This window comes from Enoplosus armatus, chromosome 16, assembly GCF_043641665.1.
Source record: "Enoplosus armatus isolate fEnoArm2 chromosome 16, fEnoArm2.hap1, whole genome shotgun sequence".
NCBI classification, from domain to species: Eukaryota; Metazoa; Chordata; class Actinopteri; order Centrarchiformes; family Enoplosidae; genus Enoplosus; species Enoplosus armatus.
The window spans coordinates 8,846,549-8,869,855 of record NC_092195.1 but is presented as its reverse complement, the minus strand read 5'-3'; the positions used below and the strand labels follow the sequence as shown (position 1 = coordinate 8,869,855).

The 23,307-nt window shown below is 42.3% G+C and overlaps 1 protein-coding gene across 1 annotated transcript; it reads left to right on the top strand.

Annotated features, from left to right (window-relative positions):
* Positions 1-2,817: 2,817 nt before the first annotated feature.
* On the top strand, positions 2,818-21,676 carry col1a2 (collagen, type I, alpha 2). Its single transcript, XM_070922348.1, has 50 exons — positions 2,818-2,990; positions 5,161-5,174; positions 5,975-6,010; positions 6,463-6,546; positions 7,324-7,380; positions 7,623-7,667; positions 7,766-7,819; positions 7,921-7,974; positions 8,080-8,133; positions 8,244-8,297; positions 8,992-9,045; positions 9,472-9,516; positions 9,772-9,870; positions 10,130-10,183; positions 10,535-10,633; positions 11,031-11,075; positions 11,423-11,521; positions 11,687-11,740; positions 11,856-11,963; positions 12,073-12,126; positions 12,256-12,354; positions 12,514-12,567; positions 12,740-12,838; positions 12,955-13,008; positions 13,141-13,194; positions 13,287-13,340; positions 13,731-13,784; positions 13,884-13,928; positions 14,100-14,198; positions 14,391-14,498; positions 14,641-14,694; positions 14,807-14,860; positions 15,533-15,586; positions 15,712-15,765; positions 15,898-16,005; positions 16,333-16,386; positions 17,005-17,058; positions 17,178-17,339; positions 17,441-17,548; positions 17,788-17,895; positions 18,063-18,116; positions 18,206-18,313; positions 18,443-18,496; positions 18,654-18,761; positions 18,924-18,977; positions 19,320-19,427; positions 19,528-19,771; positions 19,909-20,093; positions 20,204-20,446; positions 20,618-21,676. Exons 1-50 carry the CDS (start codon positions 2,921-2,923, stop codon positions 20,762-20,764), a joined length of 4,068 nt encoding a protein of 1,355 aa, XP_070778449.1. The 5' UTR covers positions 2,818-2,920; the 3' UTR covers positions 20,765-21,676.
* The last annotated feature ends 1,631 nt before the right edge of the window (positions 21,677-23,307 follow it).

Below are 23,307 nucleotides of genomic sequence, written 5' to 3'. Positions count from 1 at the left end.
GATGAATAAATGTAATTTGGTTATATTTCACTGCTTATCTTTTGTATAAAATCATGACCAAAGAACTTGGCAAGAATTTCTCCGGTCACTACATTTGACTTTGACCAGAAGTTGAACTGTGATTGGGTTAACACTACTTCTGCCAGATCCATTTGCAATTGTTTCCTCCGAGTTCAGCGTAATGTGTCTGAGTGGCTTAAGATATAGTGCTTGAATCCATCAACACTGCAAGAAGTTGTAGCAGCAACGATATTCACTGCTGACCTGACAATCAAGCAGCAGATCTGCGTCTGGAGTTTGCAGGCGCATTAGGTTACCTAAACTAGCTGTCTGCTCACAGTGATAAACTTCTTGACCCACAGGACACCCTCACATTCTTGAGGAAAGGAGGGGTGGTCCGCTGGAAATGCCAATTAAAATATTTGCAGATAGTTACTTTCAAATGTATCATCAAAAGATCACAGTGGGGGCTTTGGAGCTTTTTAAACTCAACTTAAATTGGGTTCTTTATTAACAAATGTGTCACTGAGACGCATCTGCTGCCCTGTTCATGACCCTTTACTTTTAGAGTTAAATACATTTTTTCATTTTTTTTCATCTTGTAATAAATGTTTTTAAAAGAAAAATACAAAAATCATGTTTTTAAATGTCTACAAAGACCAACTCTTGACTGGGATTCAACATAATTGTCTGTTTCATGTGGAATGTGGTTGAATCAAGAGAAAAAAGTCTGATGATGTGGAGCTTTTCAGCCATCTTTGATTTCCTACGCCGCCTGTCTCTCCAGCTACATCAAGGCTGCAGTTCCTCAGCAAACATGAGAATGTAACTGCAGTGAAGTGGGAGCGTTGCCATCTTTAAAACACATTTCATCCCATAGCCCCTCCTCTTCTTTTTTTTCTCTGTCTTTCTATCTTTCTGCTTTGACTCAGGGAAGAGTTGAGGTGAAGTTGTCGGGAGTGTCCAACAATTATTTCTTTTTTTTTCCGGCACCGAGGGGGGAAAGGGAACAGTCAAAAAAGAGCTGTGCAGTTATTTGGGATAGATCAGTGAACTGTAATAGAACAGCACCAGGATGTAACCTCCTATATTGTCTCCATACTCTTTTGAAGGGGCATAAATAGTTTGATAGTGAAGCTTTAGAATACATAATAGATCAGAAACAAGCTTTCCATCAGCAGGATCTGCAGTGCGTTTAAAAGTGTCCAGGAGGGTCAAAGTGGAGGTCCTTTTCTTTTCCACCTGGCAGACACACTCATTTACATATTTATGTTTAGTTTGTTCATATTTGTGTTTATTGAGGCAAATTTATCTTCATAAAATAAAAGTGGAAAAGGTAACAAGAATGTCTTTAAGTTGCAATTAAAAAACATTATTGAACATAGGGTGCAGTAAAACATCCAGCATGAGGAGCAGAATAGGATTAGGGGGAATGGGGGGGTAATTATTTACATCACAGGTTGGACTTGAGCTGACTCTCCTGGTTTATTCCATGATAACCAGCAACCTTCTCCCATTTAAAGGACAGATTCACAAGTTTTGAAGTCTGTCTTAAAACAACAGTCAGGTGCTCGTAGGTGCATTGCATTAGGATTAGCTCAGTCATTCCTCCTGTGATTTGAAACATTGTGAACATATCCTTTAAGACAGCTCGGACACAGGGCTGTCCACACTGTGCCGGTTTTACACTGCATATGTCTTTTAACTTATATTAGGGGTATGTCTATGCTGTGTGCTTTACTCTCTGAAATGGACAGTGGCTGTGTAATATAAAGCAGCGTGAGGGCCACGCTGAGTTGTTGGGGTGGTAGTAAAGTAGATGACATGTCTGGTCATGTGGGCAGGTAAGAGCTGCTCAGAGAGAGAGAGGTTGAAACTACATATCTCTCTCACACCTGTCTTTTGTCAAAGCTCCAGCAGTGTTTGTTGCGTATGAAGCACTGCATTCCACTGAGTAAAGTTCAACTTCAGTGCTTTCTGTTGATTTTAATTACATAAATTATAACTGATGTAAAGTTGCGTAGAAGTGTAGGAACAGAAACATCATTTTTATTTCAACACGCAGTGAATTCTTTGGGGCGTGCTTGATGCATGAGGTTTGCACTTGTGAAGAGAAAAAAGAAGAAGAAGTGATATTGGTGGTAGCCACATACTACACACAAAAAAGCAAAGGTGTCGCTAGAATGAGTTCCAGACCGACAGCAGAATAAGGCTGAGATGTGAGAAATGTTTCAAAAGATCCGGGCGTAAAAACGGCACACTAAATGTCCATTCCAATTAAACTCCAATAGTTCAACAACGATTCAATAGATAAATCCTACACTCTCTCTAATAGTTAGTTATCTCCATAAAATCCAAAGACGTGGAGAAGACTCGGGCCCTCTCGGTGCCAACTGATGCCCACCAAAACGGGTACATTTTGGAGTAAAATGCGCGCAGTGTTGAATGCCCGGCGCCTGCATCTCAGTACTGACACTCCGGATTCACTGCAACCCGTAAAAGAGGGGAAAAAACGTAGGCCCTCTTTTCCCTTTTAAACCTCGACGCTGTCCACGTCCTCAAAAAGAATGGATCTAATTAAAACGTTGCACTCGTCATCATCGCCAAAGCTTTGCCAAACGGCTTCTGGTGGAGAGGAGGCTGGGAGATGCAGCACCACATGACTGAGTCTGAGCTGGAGAGGGATGGGAGTCAGATTGGGTTTCTCTTCTCCCATTGGCCGGTGGGCTGACTTTTGACACGCAGACCAGGGACCCTCCTGCCGTATAAATAGGCCTGTTAGAACTTTATTATTCTAGCATCACGGCAGCAGGTTTCTGCTAAGTTTGGAGTTACTCGTGTCATCACAACTGTATGCCTGCCTGAAGTGGTTTAAAAACAAGGGCTCAGCAGCACAAGGAGTCTGCATGTCTATTTAGACATGCTCAGCTTTGTGGATACCCGGATTCTGTTGCTGCTTGCAGTAACTTCATACCTAGCATCATGTCAATGTAAGTTTGAATATCTGCTCTTTTTTCTGTGATGGATATTTTTCTCGGGTCCCACTGCTTGAGGATCTTGCGCTTGGCTTTTGATTGGGACTTACATCAAGGTCAACCCGAAGACAGCTCAAAGCACTGCTGAATAAAACTCGACGGATTGAGCTCATTGCAGAGGATTCTTCACTTTTTTTTTTTCCAAGGATACAATTATTATGATTTGAGTAGTTTCCCGAGAGGGAGAAGTTGCACTCCTGAAAAAAAGTTTTCTCGCTTTGAAAGAGACCTTTAAAGTAGTCGTCCTAGTGTCTTTTCAAAACCTTTAATGCATGTGGAGTCATCAAAATAGGCTAAATGTGACTTTTCTTTTAGACATAGGATGAAAAACTGTGTGGGGCGTTGTACATATTGTTCCATCCAGGCGTCCAGAGAATGAAGTTTATCATAGGAAACTGCAATGTCTCCCCCTGGTGGCCATGAATGCAAATATCTACTTGGCACCAAAAAAATGTTCTCCTCTTTGAAAAGAAACAAATGTGTTTATTAAAACTTAATTAGAAGTGAGACTAAATGCTTACTTATTACAGTAGTTTTAGATTTTGTTAAACTAAACAGCCTCGTGCACAACTTCCTTTACAGTCACAGTTTACTGCGTGATTTATCATTATTTAGGTCACAAGACAATTTAAAGATTAGATTACAAGCTATGCATTGAACCTTTTTTTCATTATTATAGTGAATTAAAAACAGTAAATAGTCTCACATCACTTTGAATGTCCAAGTGCGCCGCCCTGTGATCGAGATTGGACATGAGGTGTTAGAGTTCACAGGGAGGTCCCAGCTGAGCCAAACCCAGCCATGACCAGCTGGTCCAGATTCAGAAAGGGCAGCTGATGTCCACCTGCAACAAAGCGCAGATGAGAGATACAAACATCAGCCACGAATGCAGGATACGGTCATCAGATAATCAAAATCTAAACTATTTAACTATTTTTACAATCTAATTGGGCTAAAATGCACATTTGAATAATATTGCAGCAGAAATAAACAACTGATGCTGATACAAACACAAATGCCAATATAAACACTGTAGTTCTTATCTAGTTTGCAGCAGCAGGCCAACTATTCCTGTCCCAAGGGCATAAACTACCTGTTCAGGCCTGTCAGCAGCAGGAACCTTAATATCTGGAATGCTATTGAACCCTGAAATTCACATACGTTACAGAGTTAGACAGTTTGAAGACGTTTACCAGGCAGACATGGCCCTCAGCTGCACTTTTAGACATGGGCTGAGACTGAGCAACCAGATTAATAGCACAGGTGACAAGTGTAGTTATGTTCTGACAGACCCAAACTCTGACGTGTTATTTATGCCCCGTATGAAGGCATCCGAACACACCAAAAGGCCAGCTTTCTATTTCACACTGAATATTCTCTAAGTTTTCCATGTGAATTTAGATTTCCTATATGAAGGCATTCAGTCTTGTTTCTGCACAGTGTAGTTACCCCTCGTCCAATGTGTACATTATTTTAGACTGCCCTCGTGCAGAGGGAAAAACAACTCTTCACTGACTGAAAGAGGTCAATTAAAAAGAACATAGATGGATGGAAATGACTTTGTCTCTTTTTCAGGTGACTGTTTTGCTCTAAAAATGCTTGTCATGTTCTAACGGAGTATTCCCTCTTCTCTCCCCACCCACCTCTTCTCCCTCTTCCTCCTCCTCATCTCTCCAACGCCACAGACTCGGTTAGTACACATGCATGCAATCAAGAAAGCATGACATTTCTTAAAGATAGCTTTACCTCGTCGCTGTTGCCTGTTTTTTCCCTCCAAACGCTGTGAAATATTCCATGAAAGGAGCCCTCTCGGTTGGTCTTGACCATTTGAGAGCAGTCTCAATGATGGCAGAGCATCTCATTTAGGAATGTCTACCCCCGAACCAAGTTATTTCTTGCAGTTTTCTTCCTTCCTGTCCATGAATAGGTGAGGGTCCTATTGGCTAAAGTTTGTGTCAGTGAAAGCTAAAACCGCAGCTCTGAGGCACCCATGGGGCCTGGTACAAAGGATCCTTTCTGAGGGGCAGCAGAGAGGGGCAGAGGGAGGCTTGTCCCTAACAGCTGGCTTTGGGTCTATTTTGGAGTCTTCCTCTGCTCCTTGATTTGGATTTACTATTAACAAAAGCTGATCTCAGACCTGTTAGGAAAGGTTGATCAATGTAAGGACTGAGGCCCCTCTGATGGAAAGACAGTAACCAAAGTAACCAATCAGCTTCAATGATTCTGCTCATGATTGAGATTGCCTTGTATTAAACACCTGTCAGCATGGTGTTTGCAGCAGTCTAAAGGTGCAGAATGCACTGTGTGGTTCTGGTAACATTTCAGTGGACTAACATGCTCTTACTGCCAAGAGGTTGTTGAGTCTGGTTTGGGACGCTTCATCGTGTTGCTTCTTTTAGCATCTCTGTGCACATGTTGATCATTTACATCACATGCACATTGCTCTGCTGTGTTTTCATTTGAAGTCCTGTATCTGCATGAGTATGTTGTATCTACCTACTTAGTTTGCATGCTTAGCTGCCACTCATCACCACGCTTATGCAAATAAGGAAGCTGAATGTTTCGATATTGCCTACACGTTAAATGACCTGAGAAACCCTGAAAAGACTAAGTAAATAAATCTTACATTTATTTATCTTCTTTTCTATTTAGGGAAGAGTCAAGGTGAGCACATAATGTTGTTCTTATGTGTCATTTAGCACCTACAGTGTGGCATATCAGACATAAAGCATAGTTTAGATTGCAAAAGGTCTGAGTATTGTTTACGTGCACATTTTATTGATATTAGCCTATATACCAGATCATTTTTTAAGTTGCTTTTAGTTACATGTAGCATAGTTTACATTAGACGCAGTGGCATGCTTTGCCAGAGGAAGAGTTTGGAGCTGACATGTTGCTGCGCTGTGTTTTGGTCTGACTGAGTGATCTTTCTGCTGCAGGGTCCCAGAGGAGACAAAGGACCTCGAGGTGACAGGGTAAGCCAAAGTGAAACTCTGCTGCCTTTGATCAAACAACTGTTACCAAATATGTCATTTAAGCATTTAATGGGGTATATTTTTGGTGCATCTTTGGCACGGTGTTTGTTGACGTCATTTGACCTTCTAACCTCAGTAGGCCCCACCCCTTTGTTTACATCACCCATATGCCTAGTGTTCACGGACAGTAATTGTCATGAAAATGGATGTGATGGGTGCTAGTTTAAAATATTGACGTCATTTATTTTATTGCCTATTTAAGTGGCTGCTCATCATATCTTTTGATAACACAATTATTTTTCAGCAGTGGTTAAGCTTTATCTATTTATCGATGCAGTAATGTTTCTGTTCATTCGTGAATTAGAATAATGTCAGAATCAGAAGAGACTGTCCTATCAGCAGCTGTTCATTCAGTGATACAGTTTACTCACTATATCATCTGTGTTTTACAGGGTCCTCAAGGCCCAAATGGAAAAGATGGCAAACCCGGACTCCCTGGCCCCGCTGGCCCCCCTGGTCCCCCTGGACTCGGAGGAGTAAGTTCACTGTTTATACTCGCAAAATACACTGCTTGGCTTCGCAATGATGATCTCAAAAGTGGTCCAAAAACTTTGCTAATGCAGTACTTGCTGTGATCTGACTTCTAATATTTCTCATGACGCAAACTGTACAGAAAAGACATTAAATATGTCTGTTTGATGTATGAATTTGACCCACATTTGGCTCATTCAGGGTTTGCAGGCTGTGATCCTGTGCAGCGCTAGGCTGGCAGTGCTCATAATCGCCTCTTCTGCTGTGTGACAAAACCTATAAAACACATTCCTAATTTATTTAATAATCATTGCCTTTTATTGTTTGTTTTGTTTTGTGTGAGCTCATCAAATCAAATTCTTCAACTATTTATTCAACTATGATGAAAAGGCCATAAAGTGTAGAATCTTATTAATGATGTCGTAACCCTGTGACCTTTGACCTTTTGTCCTTTACCCATTTGATACCATGGCCAACAGATAACACATGGATGATACACAGCTAGGTTACTATTAGCGTATTAGCGGATACATCACTTGCATTTAACAGTAAATCAGTTTATAGACCAAAACAAGCACCATTTCTTTGTTGTGGTATGTTGCAAAAGTGTTTTTTCACGGCTGATTATTGTGTCATGCCAATAAGACACTGTAGGTTTGGACTACTAGAAACAGTGACCACTGCTATTTATTTGATAAATGCTCTGCTTGTCCAACAGTCCTGATTTATTATCAGAGGTTTGTCAGTGTGACTAATTAATCTGTTTTTTTTCTGTTTAACAGAACTTTGCTGCTCAGTATGATGGTGTAAAGGCTCCTGATCCTGGCCCTGGACCCATGGTGAGGGCCCTCTTTCTGCCACACACACATACAAACATACAGATAAATACACACTAAAGTCATCACACACATCTATCTACTGCACTATTGATCTACCTGTATTTCAATCGATACAGACTTCACTGGACCTAAACTGTCATTTATTTTTGTATGTCTTCACATCTTTACTTACACATAGATAATTGTAGTCTATGGTAGGATACTGAATGATATGAATAATTCACTTATTTCTTCTTTTTTAGGGTATGATGGGTAGTAGAGGCCCTCCCGGACCTCCTGGACCCCCTGTAAGTTCACACACACACCATTGCAAATTGAAACTACTCATACTCATAACCTCAGTATGTTGGCTAATTGCTGTGACTCTTTCAACATCATTCAACAGGGACCTCAGGGACACACCGGACACCCTGGTGAGCCTGGAGAGCCTGGACAGACTGTAAGATTATCCTCCAAAATATTCGCAATTCTTGTGATGCCTTCATCCTAAAAGCATTTGTCATCTTTGAGATCTTAACGGATCTGGTTTTCTTTCCCAAGGGCCCCGTTGGTGCTCGTGGCCCCCCTGGACCTCTTGGCAAAGCTGGAGAGGACGTACGTATAAATTTGTGTTTCTACAAGCACTTTTCTACAAGTTTCTACAACGAGTTTCTTGCAGCTAAAATGTCTAATGGTAACGTCTGTTTTGCTGACTCACAGGGAAACAACGGAAGACCTGGTAAGCCCGGAGACAGAGGTGTCCCCGGCCCACAGGTGAGAGAATAGATTGGATATTAGGTGTTAGGAGAATGAAACACAAGCAGACATCTGAGCTGTAAATATGGAGTATGTTTGAATAACCTTTTCTTTGTTTTGAATTGCAGGGCGCTCGTGGATTCCCCGGAACCCCTGGACTTCCAGGAATGAAGGGACATAGAGTGAGTGTTGATCTTTTCCTCTGCTTGACCTGAACTTTGCCTGTGTGGTAATCACCTGAATCCCACTGGCTTGAAGCAAGCAGCCAAAACAGCTCCAAAACATGTCGGCAGAGCTTCACCTGTGCTGTGCTGTGTAAAACATGGACTAAAATGCTTTGGAGCATCGTGCCCATAATGAGCTCCGCTGGGAGAGATTATGGACCTAACTTCTCCTGATGAGCAAACTAGAAATATAAAAGAGCCAATTATAATTAGTTCCTGTTTTTGCATGAGAACTTCTCATGTGGAGTTTCATCTGTGAAGACACTTCATGGCTATTAGGTACTGGAAAGTATCTAGCATATAAACCAGAGCCAGATGGTAAACTTCCTGTGAAACCACCTTTCAAGACAGACAAGCTTCCTTAATGTCTCACGTGAGACTTTGGATGCCTTGTTGTCAATATGTATTCTTAATACAGGTCAAACAAGCATATATGTTTGTTTGTCCACATATTGACTCCTTTGATAATCTGATTTATCTAACACAGATTTGATCTCTTTGGAGTAGCACATTTCAGCAGAAATTGTAGTAATAATAGTACCATTATCCATTTCAATATCTCCTTGTCCCTTTATGTAGCCTACAGCCTCTCATGTGATGTCTGTTACTTTTTATAAACATCTTCCATCATCACTTTCTCTCTGTGTTTCAGGGTTACACTGGTCTGGATGGACGCAAGGGAGAGCCTGGTGCCGCTGGTGCCAAGGTAAGAAGGGCACCTTCCTCATGACTGCAGCAACACATGTTCCTACTGGCTACTTTATTTCACATAGGATTCCAGTTTCTCTTCTGGGTCCTGTATTAACGTTAAAATATCATGGGAATACAGTTGATTTTAGTCATCAGTTTGCTCTTGATGAGTCAGAGTTTAGGAAACTCGTAATATATTGCAGTTTCTGCGCTGATACATGTATTTCACATGGGAGAGTTTCTTCAGTGCAAACACCAAGTGGAAATTGCAATAATAAAACATGCACAAACAAAAAAGCAACAAAATTCAGTTTAGCGTTGCTTTGTCATGGGTTTTCATCTCACTTGTCCCAATTACATTTCTCTAGTTGACCTGTTACCTTGAGCCACTTCATTCCAGATACTACATCAACCTAATCCTCCTTCTCCTGTCTCCCTATAGGGAGAGTCTGGTGCCCATGGAGCTGCTGGAAGTCCTGGACTGGCTGTAAGTGTTTGGATGGTGTTCAAGATTCACCATCTTCACACAAAACCTTAGTTAACCTTAGTCAGCCCATCTCATTTAGACAAATAAACCGACATATTGAATAACCCTGCTCAAATGAATCCTACACTCATGCTTACCTTTTGTTGTCATTTACCATTAATCCTCATAGCCGTATTGGATGCTATATTTCTCATTTTCTTCCTTTTAATCATTCGCCATAATTCATCATTTTTTTTCTGTGCATCCTCCTGTAAGGGATCCCGTGGTATGCCTGGTGAGAGAGGTCGTGCTGGCCCTGCTGGCCCTGCTGGTGCTCGTGGTGCTGATGGCAACGTTGGACCCGCTGGCCCTGCTGTGAGTATTGGCCTTTTAAACCCTTTTGTGAATGTTGAACTCAAAAAGGCAGGTATCATCAAGATACCTATCCAGAATGTACTTTGTGATTGGTATTTTAATGTGACCCTAAACAACGATGTGTAACATAATACCCTGTCAGCCGAAAGAGCAATTGTGCCACTAAATGTTGATTATTGTTGATTAACTTTGACCTTCATGTGAACTTTGACATACATTATATACATCCTGATGTCATGTCTGCTGTTCTTCTACACAGGGTCCCCTTGGTGCTGCTGGTCCCCCAGGTTTCCCCGGTGGCCCTGGCCCCAAGGTAAGTGTGATGTCACTTACTGTGGCATTTCCTGTCCTTTGGCAACATATCCTCCCAGAGAGGTTCATGTTTAGGGTCACAAAAGGAGACAATTCTCATTAGCATATAGCATCAGAACTCTATGTCACCATCTGTCAGTGTTCACCATTCCATAGTTTCTTGTATAATATCCCCAGGGGAATAGTTCATACAGGTAACAGCTTCAATAACTCTAGAGACCCTACATTTAAACGGCTACATGATCACTTAAATACATACAAACACATCCTTATGAAATACCAGTAAATTGTTTTACTTGTCAATGCTGCTTCATTTCATTGCTGATTATGGATGTATTTGTGTCCTTGACAGGGAGAGATTGGACCTGCAGGACCTTCTGGCCCATCTGGACCTCAGGGATCTAGAGGAGAGCCCGGTCCCAATGGCGCTGTTGGCCCCGTTGGTCCTGGTGTAAGTATACAAAGACGTTTCCACTCAGACTAACAGGTCACCTTTCTGTCACTTGTGAACTGCCCTAGAAAAATTCTCAGCAAAAACATTTCTTTTATTTAGTTTTAGTCCTTGATTTAGTCTGTTGTGTCGTTCCTGACTAGATCAGTCAATTGCAAATTTTCCATTAAATACAAATGTTGACATTTATACAAAATTATGAATAAATGCTTTGCATGTTTTTGGAAGTAAGTGCCATTACTATCCGTGCATTTGTGCCTCAACTGATTGTTAGTAATGTTCTGTAAATAATCCTTTACAGAACTTTATATTGTCATTTAGTTACAATGTGTGATGTTATCACGTATTCCATATTATAGTGCTTTGGATTCCCTAATTTCTTGTTCTTTCCTTCCAGGGTAACCCTGGTGCTAATGGCCTGAATGGAGCCAAGGGAGCTGCTGTAAGTATTCAAGTTGTACCATTAGAGCAGACATAGGTCAAAGGTCATTTAGGGTCCCATAGAGGTTACAACAATTAGGCCTATGCCATGCTGCACACACAACAAATGAAAAATTAGGTTGTTTAAATCACAGAACAATTTTATTGATAGCAAGATCCAGTTTTTATTTTTCTCTATTAAAATGTATTAGAATATAGTCTCTGTTATTGATTTAATATAATATATTATATTAAAAAGTATATGATGATAAAGGCAAAACACCCAGACATGGGGAAGAGATCAAATAAAGACAATGTTTCAAGTTAGGCTTGAGTGATGCTCACCTGTCTGTCGTGGCTTTTATTTAGGGCACCCCTGGTGTTGCTGGAGCTCCTGGCTTCCCCGGACCAAGAGGAGGACCCGGACCTCAGGGCCCTCAGGGTTCTGCTGGACAGAGAGGTCTCTCTGTAAGTACGCAACCAACGCACGCACACAAACATCTGCAAAAAACATACAAGTCTACTTGGAAGCATGCAGATGTACACACAACACATACTCTCACACTCACATTAATTGTGCACAGATGATTGTTCTTTTCATTAATTGCATCTGTTTATCTGTATCTGTTTTAGGGAGATCCTGGTGCTCAGGGTATTAAGGGAGATTCTGGTCCCAAAGGAGAGCCTGTAAGTATATCCTGATCCTGTTCTTCAGTTTAAAATGTCACCAAACTGAATTTGGAGACCTCCGTGTACACCGCTTGTGACTGTTGCCCTTGAACTTCTTTGTTGCCTTCCTCAGGGTAACTCTGGACCTCAGGGATCCCCCGGATCTCAGGGTGAGGAGGGCAAGAGAGGACCCACTGGTGAGCTCGGTCCAAATGGACCTGCTGGCAACCGTGGAGCAAGAGTGAGTACCAGACCACCATCTCTGATGGGGTTGTGTTGTACCCAAACAGATCCACATCCAGAGGTTATGTTATGTGGATCTCCTGCTAATGCGTGTGTGTCTCCTTTAGGGCGCTCCTGGTAGCCGTGGTATGCCTGGATCTGAGGGAAGAACTGGCCCAATTGTAAGTATTCAATGAACAAATCTGCAATTTAATTTAATAGCACAAATCTATATTTATTAAATTAAGGGGAAGCCATGAGGTGAAACTTCCTCCTCATTTGTCTTCGATCTTTTTATCTCCTTCTCATAGGGTATGCCCGGTGCCCGTGGTGCCAGCGGTGCAGGAGGACCTCGTGGACCCCCTGGAGATGCTGGCCGCGCTGGTGAGCCTGGTCCCGCTGGTCTCAGGGTGAGTGATTTGCTTTTTCTGAACAGTGACCTTTGTGTGAGGACTCTGAGTCTAGTACATCACAGAAACATCTTAAAGGGAGACTAGGCCTGTGGCCAGTAGCTGAGTTACAATAGATACAATACATACATCTTCATGATTGATGTTTATTTTCTACAGGGTCTCCCAGGAAGCCCCGGAAGCTCTGGACCCCCAGGAAAGGAGGGACCTTCTGTGAGTAAATCTGAATTTTACAAAGAAGCAGAATTTATTGTTAATAATCGTCCCACATTTTTACTTCAGAACACAGAAATCCCCTTTGCTCTCAGTCTGTACTGTTTATAATCATATTTGCTCAAATAGATGCAATTAACATGACTTCCCGCTGTACTGTTTCCTTCTCCAGGGTCCTTCTGGACAAGATGGCCGCAGTGGACCTCCCGGCCCAACTGGACCTAGAGGCCAGCCCGGAAACATTGGCTTCCCCGGACCCAAGGGACCTGGGGTAAGTAGAAATAAAACCAAGACTGGAAAATGTCTGTATGAACTATATCATTTTTTGTTTTTGTTTTTTTTTAATTTATCATAACCTGTGCTTAACCTACTTTTGACCTCCTTCAGGGTGAGGCTGGCAAGCCTGGAGACAAGGGAGCCACTGGCCCCACTGGACTGAGAGTAAGTCAAAAAAATACCCAGCAAGTGTTAACCACATATTCCACTGATAAAATGTTTTAACATTTTAACCATATAATTTGTCAGCTCCATTGTCAGTTGGTATAACATGTCATCATGTTCCTTTGTGTTTAGGGAGCCCCTGGACCTGATGGCAACAATGGAGCCACTGGCGCCACTGGACCTGCTGTAAGTATCCTTATATACAGCATTCATATCGCCTTCAGTTAATGGAAGTTTTCCCTTTTTTTAACATTGGTGTTCTCTCTTTTTCCCGACAGGGAGGTCCTGGTGAGAAGGGAGAGCAGGGACCTTCTGGAGCTCCTGGCTTCCAGGTTTGGATCCATCATCTGACTCTTTATAAACCAGCAATTTAGAGAAAATTTATTGATTTACGCATTTGTTGGTTACATTTAGTAAGTCAGCACATCATTTTTACTGCCCTTCAGGCCAGTGTTGTGTAACACATATATCCTGTACAGCCAAATGAAATTGCATCAATCATATTGTGTACACCCCAGCTAGTAGTTGGTAAATTCCCTGCTCATTGTAAAAAATATAAAAAAAAGAATTACATTCTGTGTTACTAGCTAAACAACCTATTTTCCTGACAGGTTATTAACATTAACACCAGAAAACATTTGATGTATTACATGTACCTCAGGTGTACTTTTTAGATAGCTGTTGACTCCATTGGTCCTGATGTTGCATCTTGATATTTTCAGGGTCTGCCTGGCCCTGCTGGAGCTGCAGGAGAGGCTGGCAAGGCCGGAGACAGAGTAAGTAACAAACACACATTGTGTTTCTCCCATGTTGTCAAACCACAGAAATAATAGAATAAGCAGTACATCTCTAACCCTCCATTCGTGTCTCCACAGGGTATCCCAGGAGACCAGGGAGTTGCTGGACCTGCTGGTGGCAAGGTACGTTTACCTGTCCATGTCTTTGTTTCCCAGAGCACATGCAGTGTTATTGGATGTTCTACATCAAATGAATCAAGACCCATTATTTTCTAGTAGCCTCACTGATTTTTCAATTTTAGCAAGATGTTAAAAAGACATTACACTGACTCCCCCCTCTATGTGTTCCTGCAGGGAGAGCGTGGTAATCCTGGTGCTGCCGGAGCTGGTGGACCTCAGGGATCAATGGGAGCCCGTGGACCCGCTGGAACCCCCGGACCCGATGGTGGCAAGGTAAGATGATGTCATGTTCATCAGGTCAATGCTGAATAAAGTCTATACTTATGCGGCACATGAGGCTTGTTTACATGCTCGTTTCAGTTTAGTCAAAAAGAGCATGTCAGTGCCAAGCTAATATGAGAGATAATGTAGAAACATGTGTGTTTTATACAAAAATTAACCATGGTTTGTCATGTCTGTCTCCAGGGAGAGCCTGGTATTGCTGGAGCTGCTGGTGGTCCTGGACACCAGGGACCTGGTGGCATGCCCGGTGAGCGTGGAGCTGCTGGTCCTCCTGGAGGAAAGGGAGATAAGGTAAATTCTTAAAATATATAAATATTATATTGCAAATGAAGCTGCATCTTATCCCTCAAAATAACCCAAGTTGGTTAATGAGAATGTATTTCTTCTCTACTATCACTCCCTGTCCTCCACCCTCTTCCTCTCTCTCCTATAGGGAGAGCCTGGACACAGAGGCCCTGACGGCAATTCTGGCAGAGATGGTGCCCGTGTAAGTTAAAACTCTCTTCTTGAGGCACTTGATATAAAAAACGTAGCTATTCCCTCCATTAGTTTGCGTGTAGCAACCAGAGCCCTGGTCTTACTGTCCTCTCTCTTTTTAGGGTATGCCTGGACCTGCTGGACCCCCTGGACCCACTGGAGCCAATGGTGATAAGGTAAGTAGCTGATGTGTGGATATTATTTATCACAAAACAAATGAACGTTTAGGATGTACACTATAACACAGATTAATTAATGTCACGACCTAAAAATGTGTGAAATTGTCTATTGACTCCATATCCCTGGACATCCCACTCCTCTGTAGGACAAAATTGCGATTGTCCTCAATGTAGAATTATATCTGGAGCTAGAACCTCAACACTGCCACTTGCTGGCTATTTTATAATATTACAACAATGGCTCAACTACAACTTAATCTAGGATAGCAGTGGTAATAACATTATAAATGCAGCAAACAAAAGGACAACATTGATACATTTGAAATATCTTCATTACTATTGTGCATGTTGGCCTATACAGGTAACTCATGGAAATACAATGAAAACAATGACACTACATTTGCATTACATGGCATAGTAAAGAAAAAATCCAAAAGATTACCATTTGTAGCGTTCGCATCAGCTGATCAAGATTTCAAATTAATTAGCTGTTGGCCAAAATTAATTTGAATAATCAGACAGATTACGGATTCTACTTCTATTGTTATATCTACAAAAGTCAACAGTATACATTTAAAATGCTTACAAAAGATGTCTCGTGTGTGTATGAATGTATGGATGGATGGAACAATCCTAAGCTAATGAAACACTCATTGTTCTCTCCTCCAGGGTGAGAGTGGTTCCTTTGGACCTGCTGGCCCTGCTGGACCTCGTGGATCCTCTGTAAGTTTTATTATGTTCGCCCCAAATGACCTGTTGACATAAATATCAGATGAAGACCTTAAGACAACATTGAGCTCTTATGTACGATAAAACAGTCTTTCTGACCAACTGCTTGTTGTCCACAGGGAGAGCGTGGAGAGGTCGGACCTGCTGGTGCTCCCGGATTCGCTGGACCCCCTGTAAGTCAGCAGCCAGTCAACTTGCAATACTACATACACAAAACCTGTCCAGTTCACTATGACACAAATCAACACACAATACACGCAATTGCCCGGATATTGACCCAGCACCATTAATCTTCCTCTCTACAGGGCGCTGACGGTCAGCCCGGAGCAAGAGGAGAGCGTGGACCTGGCGGAGTTAAGGGAGAAGTTGGCCCCTCTGGTCCTGCTGGACCCGCTGGACAGTCTGGACCTGCTGTTAGTACCATTTATACTGGACACACACACACATTTGCATTGTTACTTGGCAAATCTGACTGGAATAGGTCTAATATGGATGTGATTTGCGTGTGATTTAGGAAGCGGCAGAAAGTTAATCAGATATTATACAGGCTTTAAAACTGGATCCGAGTATAGAGATACAGTCAGAGCATGACATCAAAAGTAATTTCAGATACTGTAGTATTACTGCAGCTTTGCATTCAGATTATATTAAACCCTTCTGGGGTAAAATGCAGGATTGTAGTTTATAAACTCAGATGAGATATGAATAATGCTCATATGAAATGGTGTCTGTTTAACTAGGGTCCCTCTGGCGCTGCTGGACCTACTGGTTCTCGTGGAGACAACGGTCCTTCTGTGAGTGTTGAAACATAGAATTCCCCCTGATTACACTTTCACACATTCGTAAGCATGTAAGATCCATAAAAACATGAGAGCATACATAAACACAGATTTAATCACCATTGCACATACATCCTGACACACACACACACACACACTCACTCACACTTACTTCAGCCCTTTCAAATCAAGTAAAAGCTACCAGAGGATGTAGTGACTGGAAATGATCAGAAATGTCAAAGTTGTATTTTTACCAAATTAGAAAGTCGGCTTTTTGTTATCCGATTTCTTAAGTAACTGTCATTTTTCCACAACAAGCACAAACAAGATGCTTTTTCCTGCATCAATCATTTGGTGCTCCTTTTAGCCCTCCATAAATGGGTTGCTTGGCTCTATTATTGAGAGTAAATGATGTAGGCTGAAGCAGAACTCCTTACTAGACCTTAAACCTCACCTCACAACCACAAAGTCATCCCCTTTGAAATGTCAATTTAATTTTTTGTTCTTTGATTTATTTTTATGGCCAGAAAACACCCTTATCTTATCTCTCATGCCCACACACAAACAGATAACACCACACATTCTTGATGGCCACTGTATATAACCTTTGATTGTGTGTGTTTTCGATGTCAGGGTCTGACTGGTTTCCCTGGTGCTGCTGGCAGAGTTGGTGCTGGTGGTCCCTCTGTGAGTATTGATTTTATATTTACAACCATTAATAAACACATACACATATACATACCCTCACACCCCACACATACATACACTCACATTTGACATTAACCCATCAACCCCCACTGTCTCAGGGTATTGTCGGACCCCCTGGCGCTGCTGGTCCCGCTGGTAAGGACGGTCCCCGTGGTCTCCGTGGTGATCCTGGTCCCGGTGGTCCTTCTGGAGAGCAGGGTATGGTTGGACCACCTGGTCCAAGTGGAGAGAAGGGACCTTCTGGAGAGTCTGGTCCCCCTGTAAGTTATAGCTCTTTTAAAATTATGAGACTATGGCAACTGAGTATTATGATCCATAGATCCCCATCCTCAATGCACTGATGTGGCTTGTGTGTGTTTAGGGTGTTCCTGGTGCTCCTGGAACCACTGGTCCTCTTGGACTTCAGGGATTCGTTGGTCTGCCTGGTGCTAGAGGAGATCGTGGTTCACCTGGTGGTGCTGGTGCTTTGGTAAGTACAAGTTAATACTGATACTACCCCCAAAGGATTCACCTGTACTAGGACCATCTCAGAACCATGTTTTCTTTTGTCATTCAAACTTATAAAAGCCTTCATCTCCAACATGGCTTCATGCAAGCAAGATTTTAAATATAAAGATCTCCCACAAGGTCAAACATGCATTGCTTCACGTACAGTATGAAACCTTTCACTGTGTTTGACCCAGTGATTTTCTCTGTGTCCCACCACAGGGAGAGCCTGGTAGAGTTGGACCTTCTGGTCCCCCTGGAGCCCGTGGTCCCTCTGGCAACATTGGCCTGCCTGGTATGACCGGACCCCAGGGAGAGGCTGGACGTGAGGTAAGGACTGAACTTGAACTTAAATATGACTTGCTGTAAATATAGGTATAATTTCTTGGTTTAGTGGAGTAGCTCATTTGAAGACTATTCCATTGACTCACAATAGCCTGATATAAAGACATAACAGAAACTTTTATGTAAACTGTAATATTCTTTGACATCTACAGGGTAACACTGGTAACGATGGACCCCCTGGTCGTCCTGGATCTCCTGGATTCAAGGTAATGCTCTTTCACACACCTTAAAGCATGTTTGTACACACACACATATGCTGTGCTCTGACCTGCATCTGTCCTTTTTCACCTTTTAGGGAGACCGTGGTGAGCCCGGATCTGCTGGTGCCATGGGACTTGCTGGTGCCCCTGGACCTGCTGGACCCTCTGGACCTTCTGGCAGACCTGGAAACCGTGGAGAGTCTGTAAGTATAAACAGTAGCCCATTAAACGGATTAACTACTGGGCAGATTATTTTCATCACTGAATTACCATTTACAACATCTACAATCATCTGCTTCACTCATCATTTTATTCTTGTCTTTCCTCTATAGGGCTCAACAGGTCCCGCTGGAGCAGCTGGCGCCGCTGGAGCTAGAGGTGCTGCTGTAAGTACAATAAACACGTAAAGAGAAAAAAGTACACCAATGTTCCACATCCATTGCACATAAGGTTTTCATGTCTGCATGAAAATTGTATCCTATTCTAGCGACATTATGTTTCTGTCTGTGTGCATGTGTTTATGTGTGCATGTGTGTGTTATAGGGACCTGCTGGATCCCGTGGTGAGAAGGGAGTTGCTGGAGAAAAGGGAGAGAGAGGCATGAAGGGTCTGCGTGGACATGCTGGTCTCCAGGGAATGCCTGGACCTTCTGTGAGTGATGGCACACCATCATAATACACAGTTACATATGCTGAAATGTACTCAACACACAAGGATTCCAGATGCATCGCAGGGTTGATGTGAACACTGCATACAGAGAAAGTCTTGCTGTTACAACAATGTTATTCAACGATGCACCTCCTCTCCGCACAGGGACCCTCCGGTGACACTGGATCTGCTGGACCTTCTGGATCTGCTGGACCCAGAGTGAGTGGAATCCTAATAACCCGCCCAATACACCAGTGGTTTTCTTGTACAATCTGTATTCAGAGAGGAACCATGTCCCGAATCCAACACTTTGCTAGTAATTAGCAGAGAAATTTGAGGTCAGTAGGGCTGACACCATGGCAGAGAAGGTATCTGAGACTGTTCATTATAATATGATGAAACACGTTCAGAGCTCATGTGTTTAAAGGTGACAGGTAACATTCATGACTTTTCTTGTGAGCAGCAAACTCAGGAGATACTGTAATTTACAGTCATATATGATGCAGGATTTACAAAAAAAGGCAAATGTTTGACTGTGTCATGGGTTGATGTCTTCTTCAGGGACCTGCTGGACCCCACGGACCCCCTGGTAAGGATGGCAGAGCTGGTTCCCATGGTACTATTGGTTCTCCTGGTGCTCGTGGACCCCCTGGATACGTTGGACCTGCTGTAAGCACATACAGAATTTGGTCATTTTGTAAACAGTACATGCAAATGATCCAACCACGACTGTGATCTACATATCAATCTACTCTCTTATCCATATCAGGGTCCTCCTGGATCTCCCGGTCTGCCCGGACCTCCCGGCCCCGCTGGTGGTGGATATGATGTTTCTGGATATGATGAGTACAGAGCCGATCAGCCTGCTCTGAGAGCCAAGGACTACGAGGTCGATGCCACCATCAAGTCCCTCAACACTCAGATCGAGAACCTGCTCACCCCTGAGGGATCCAGGAAGAACCCTGCCCGCACCTGCCGTGACATCAGGCTCAGCCACCCTGAGTGGAGCAGCGGTAAGCTCAACTTAATCTGATAGCACCATGGGACATATATACCCCTACATTTAGTAAGGTTTAGATGCCTTTTGCAGCCCATAAGAGTAAAAAAACTTTCTTTCCATCAGTTTGACTCTCTTTTTCCTGCCCTGTAGGATTCTACTGGATTGACCCCAACCAGGGCTGCACCAATGATGCCATCAAGGTCTTCTGCGACTTCACCACCCGCGAGACCTGCATCTATGCCCACCCTGAGAGCATCGCCCAGAAGAACTGGTACAGAAGCACCGAGAGCAAGAAGCACGTGTGGTTCGGAGAGACCATCAACGGTGGTACTGAGGTGAGCGTCTACTCAGAGGAGACATATTTGACACCACACATGACCAGGAAATAACAGATGAAATGTTTTCTATATTCAGAATATTGACTGTCTTTCTTTCCTCCATGCAGTTTACCTACAACGATGAGACCCTCAGCCCCCAGAGCATGGCCACCCAGCTTGCCTTCATGCGCCTGCTGTCCAACCAGGCTAGCCAGAACATCACCTACCACTGCAAGAACAGCGTTGCCTACATGGATGGTGAGAGCGGCAACCTGAAGAAGGCTGTGGTGCTCCAGGGCTCCAACGATGTGGAGCTGAGGGCCGAGGGCAACAGCCGCTTCACCTTCTCCGTGCTGGAGGATGGTTGCACTGTGAGTAGCGCTTTGGTCATTACTGTTAGCTTCTTCGTTTTCAGTTTCATTCTTCTTCAAGAGAAAGAAATGATTCTCTTCAGAGCAAATTTGTCTTGCAGCTAGGTGCTTTGTATTATTTTGCCACTGTTCTAAAACGAGGTGTCTCCTCTCCTTTCCTTACACCTGCAGAGACACACTGGTGAATGGAGCAAGACAGTGATTGAGTACAGAACAAATAAACCATCTCGCCTGCCCATCCTCGACATTGCACCTTTGGACATTGGTGGAGCTGATCAGGAGTTTGGTTTGGACATTGGCCCAGTCTGTTTCAAATAAATAGACTCATGATAAATTAACACCAAAAAGAGAGAAAGAACGAAAAAACAAAATCTCTGCCCTTCTTTCTGTGTTGTTTTTTTATACTGAATGCTGATTTTTCTCTGCGCATCCACTTGCTTAAGATGGGCAACTATCTGAGAGGACTGAACGGACTGAACGGAGCGTTTGTGCAATGCAAATTAATACAGCAACCCAAAGGGACGCGGGAAAACACCTTGTTGTGGGACATCATGTCATCCTTTTGTAAAAAATAAAAGAAGTGTAATAAAAACGCTGAAAGTATGCATCACTTTGTGGTCTTTGTATATCTTCCAAGGAGGAGGTTTAAAACCACAATTTCCATGAAAAAAAGGTTTAAACTACCTCATGCCTGTACCTAAAGAAAATACTATTGACAAAACCTGGGTCCACAACAGAGATGTTAAGACTTCTAATGCTTCAAGCTTTGTCCCGTATCGGAAGGTGCTCAGTTACTTGAAGCAGAGATCTATGGTGCTAATATGCAGCTGTGGAGCAAACCACTTTTTTACTGTATTACTTTGTATTGACCTTTGAGGAGTCTTGCATTCGTCCCCTGATACTCCCCCATTTTAAGCAGGTGGAATGTTCCTAAACCTGATGTCTGGTTTTTGTTTTCATTTGTTTTGTTCTTTTTTTTGTTTTGTCTAGAAGGTTTTTTTTTTTTGTTTTGGTTTTTTTGTTCAGGCTTTTTTTACTCTTCAAACCCCACACCCAGTGTTCATACTGACAGCACATATTTCATCCAATTCTGAATGGTTTTTAGGCGGCCTCTCTCTCTCTCAAAAAAATGACACCACAAAGTCTATTGTACCTATTTTGTATATGTGAGATGTTTAAATAAATTGTGAAAAGTTCTGAAATAAAGCATGTCCAATGTTCCAAAACACACTACTCAGTGACTTAAGTGCTTTCATGTTTTAATGACACCAGTGAAGGTGTGTCACTGTATTTTGGTTCTAGTTTGGCTGAACACTTACATATCATCATTGACTTAAACATCTTCCTATTGTGGAAGCACAGCCACATCCTCATTTACATTGCCCCCTTTTTCTTGCTTTTCAACGGTACATCCAATTTTAATGTACAGTACATTTCTGTTGACACTGTCCATGCCAATGTGTGATTACTAACGTGCATTGTTTCTTGTAAATATGCATCCTCTGATGTTGCTTTCCCTTGCATAATACAGCTTTTGCATCCAAATAAATTTCTGTGATTTGGATCAAGGCTTGAATTGCAGTGATGCATGCACACCAATATTAGTTAGATTCAATATGGGAACATGCCATTCCTGCAGAAATGACTTGTTTTGGCACTTTGTCAGAGGCTGAGAGTCAGTGTGAGTTCAGTGTGTTGAGGGAACTGGGATATGCAAGCTTTCTGAAAATTTGGATTTAATTATAGTTCCACATGTCGAAGAAGTTCTGTTCAGTTGAAGCCATCAACACATGAAAGCCCACATGCAGCTTCTATAACCACTAGAGGGCAGTGTGGCATTTTTTATTAGCATCCCTGCTCCATGTACAACATATGTAGCCTTACAGGCAATCAAATAGACACATTATCTTTGACCACCGAGCAGCAAAGACTTGGATACCTTGGGCATAAGATGCATGTGGATCTATGTGTCTACAGCATCTTTTATGCATAAAAACTATTGATGTTAAAACCGCAGTTTGGTCCTTTAATGTTACAAACATCGGGCTACAAACACACTGTATTTTTTAAGTGACCTTTTTGTTGATGTATGAAATCCTTTTCAATGGCAGTGGTGTGAATTAACAAGGTACATTTACTCAAATACCGTAAATACAATTTTGAGATACTTTGCGATTCACATTTCAGAGGGCAATATTTTCTCTCCCACTACATTTATCTGACAACTAGACTTACTAGTTGCTTTGCAGATCAATAGTTTACATTCACAACATATGCCTGTGTAAAAAATATAATGCATTTTTGGAAAATACTCCACTGGCTGGATTAACATGTTAGGTGACCCCTAGAGCAAGAATTTCCTTTTGGGACCTTTTTGTCTCCTTCATTTTAAGCCCAAGACCTAGACCAACCAGTAGCCAGCTGGAGTACTGCCTGGCCCAGGTTTTCTGTAATGTAACATACACATCTTTATTTAGGGATATGCACCATGTGCGCAAAGCATAAACTAAAATTAAGTCTTAAAATTAGACTTTAATACAGGGCCCATCTGCAAATCAGGGCCTCAAAAATTATGCAACAATGCAGCACCGCCAATTCCAAAAGAAATGTGTAATTAATCAAATTTCATACAACCTATTGGCACACAGTGAACCTGGGGGCTTTGAGGCCACTAGGGCCTTGCTCAAAAGTATATAAAGTATAAAGTAGTTAAAATTAGCTCGATCTTGACCAACTACAACATCAAAATCCTGCTTAGATGAAAATGAATTAGTAATAATAATCCAATAATATTATGCATAATAGCTACTTTTGCTTTTGATACTTTAAGTGCATTTTAATGCGGGATATTTAGTTGCGTT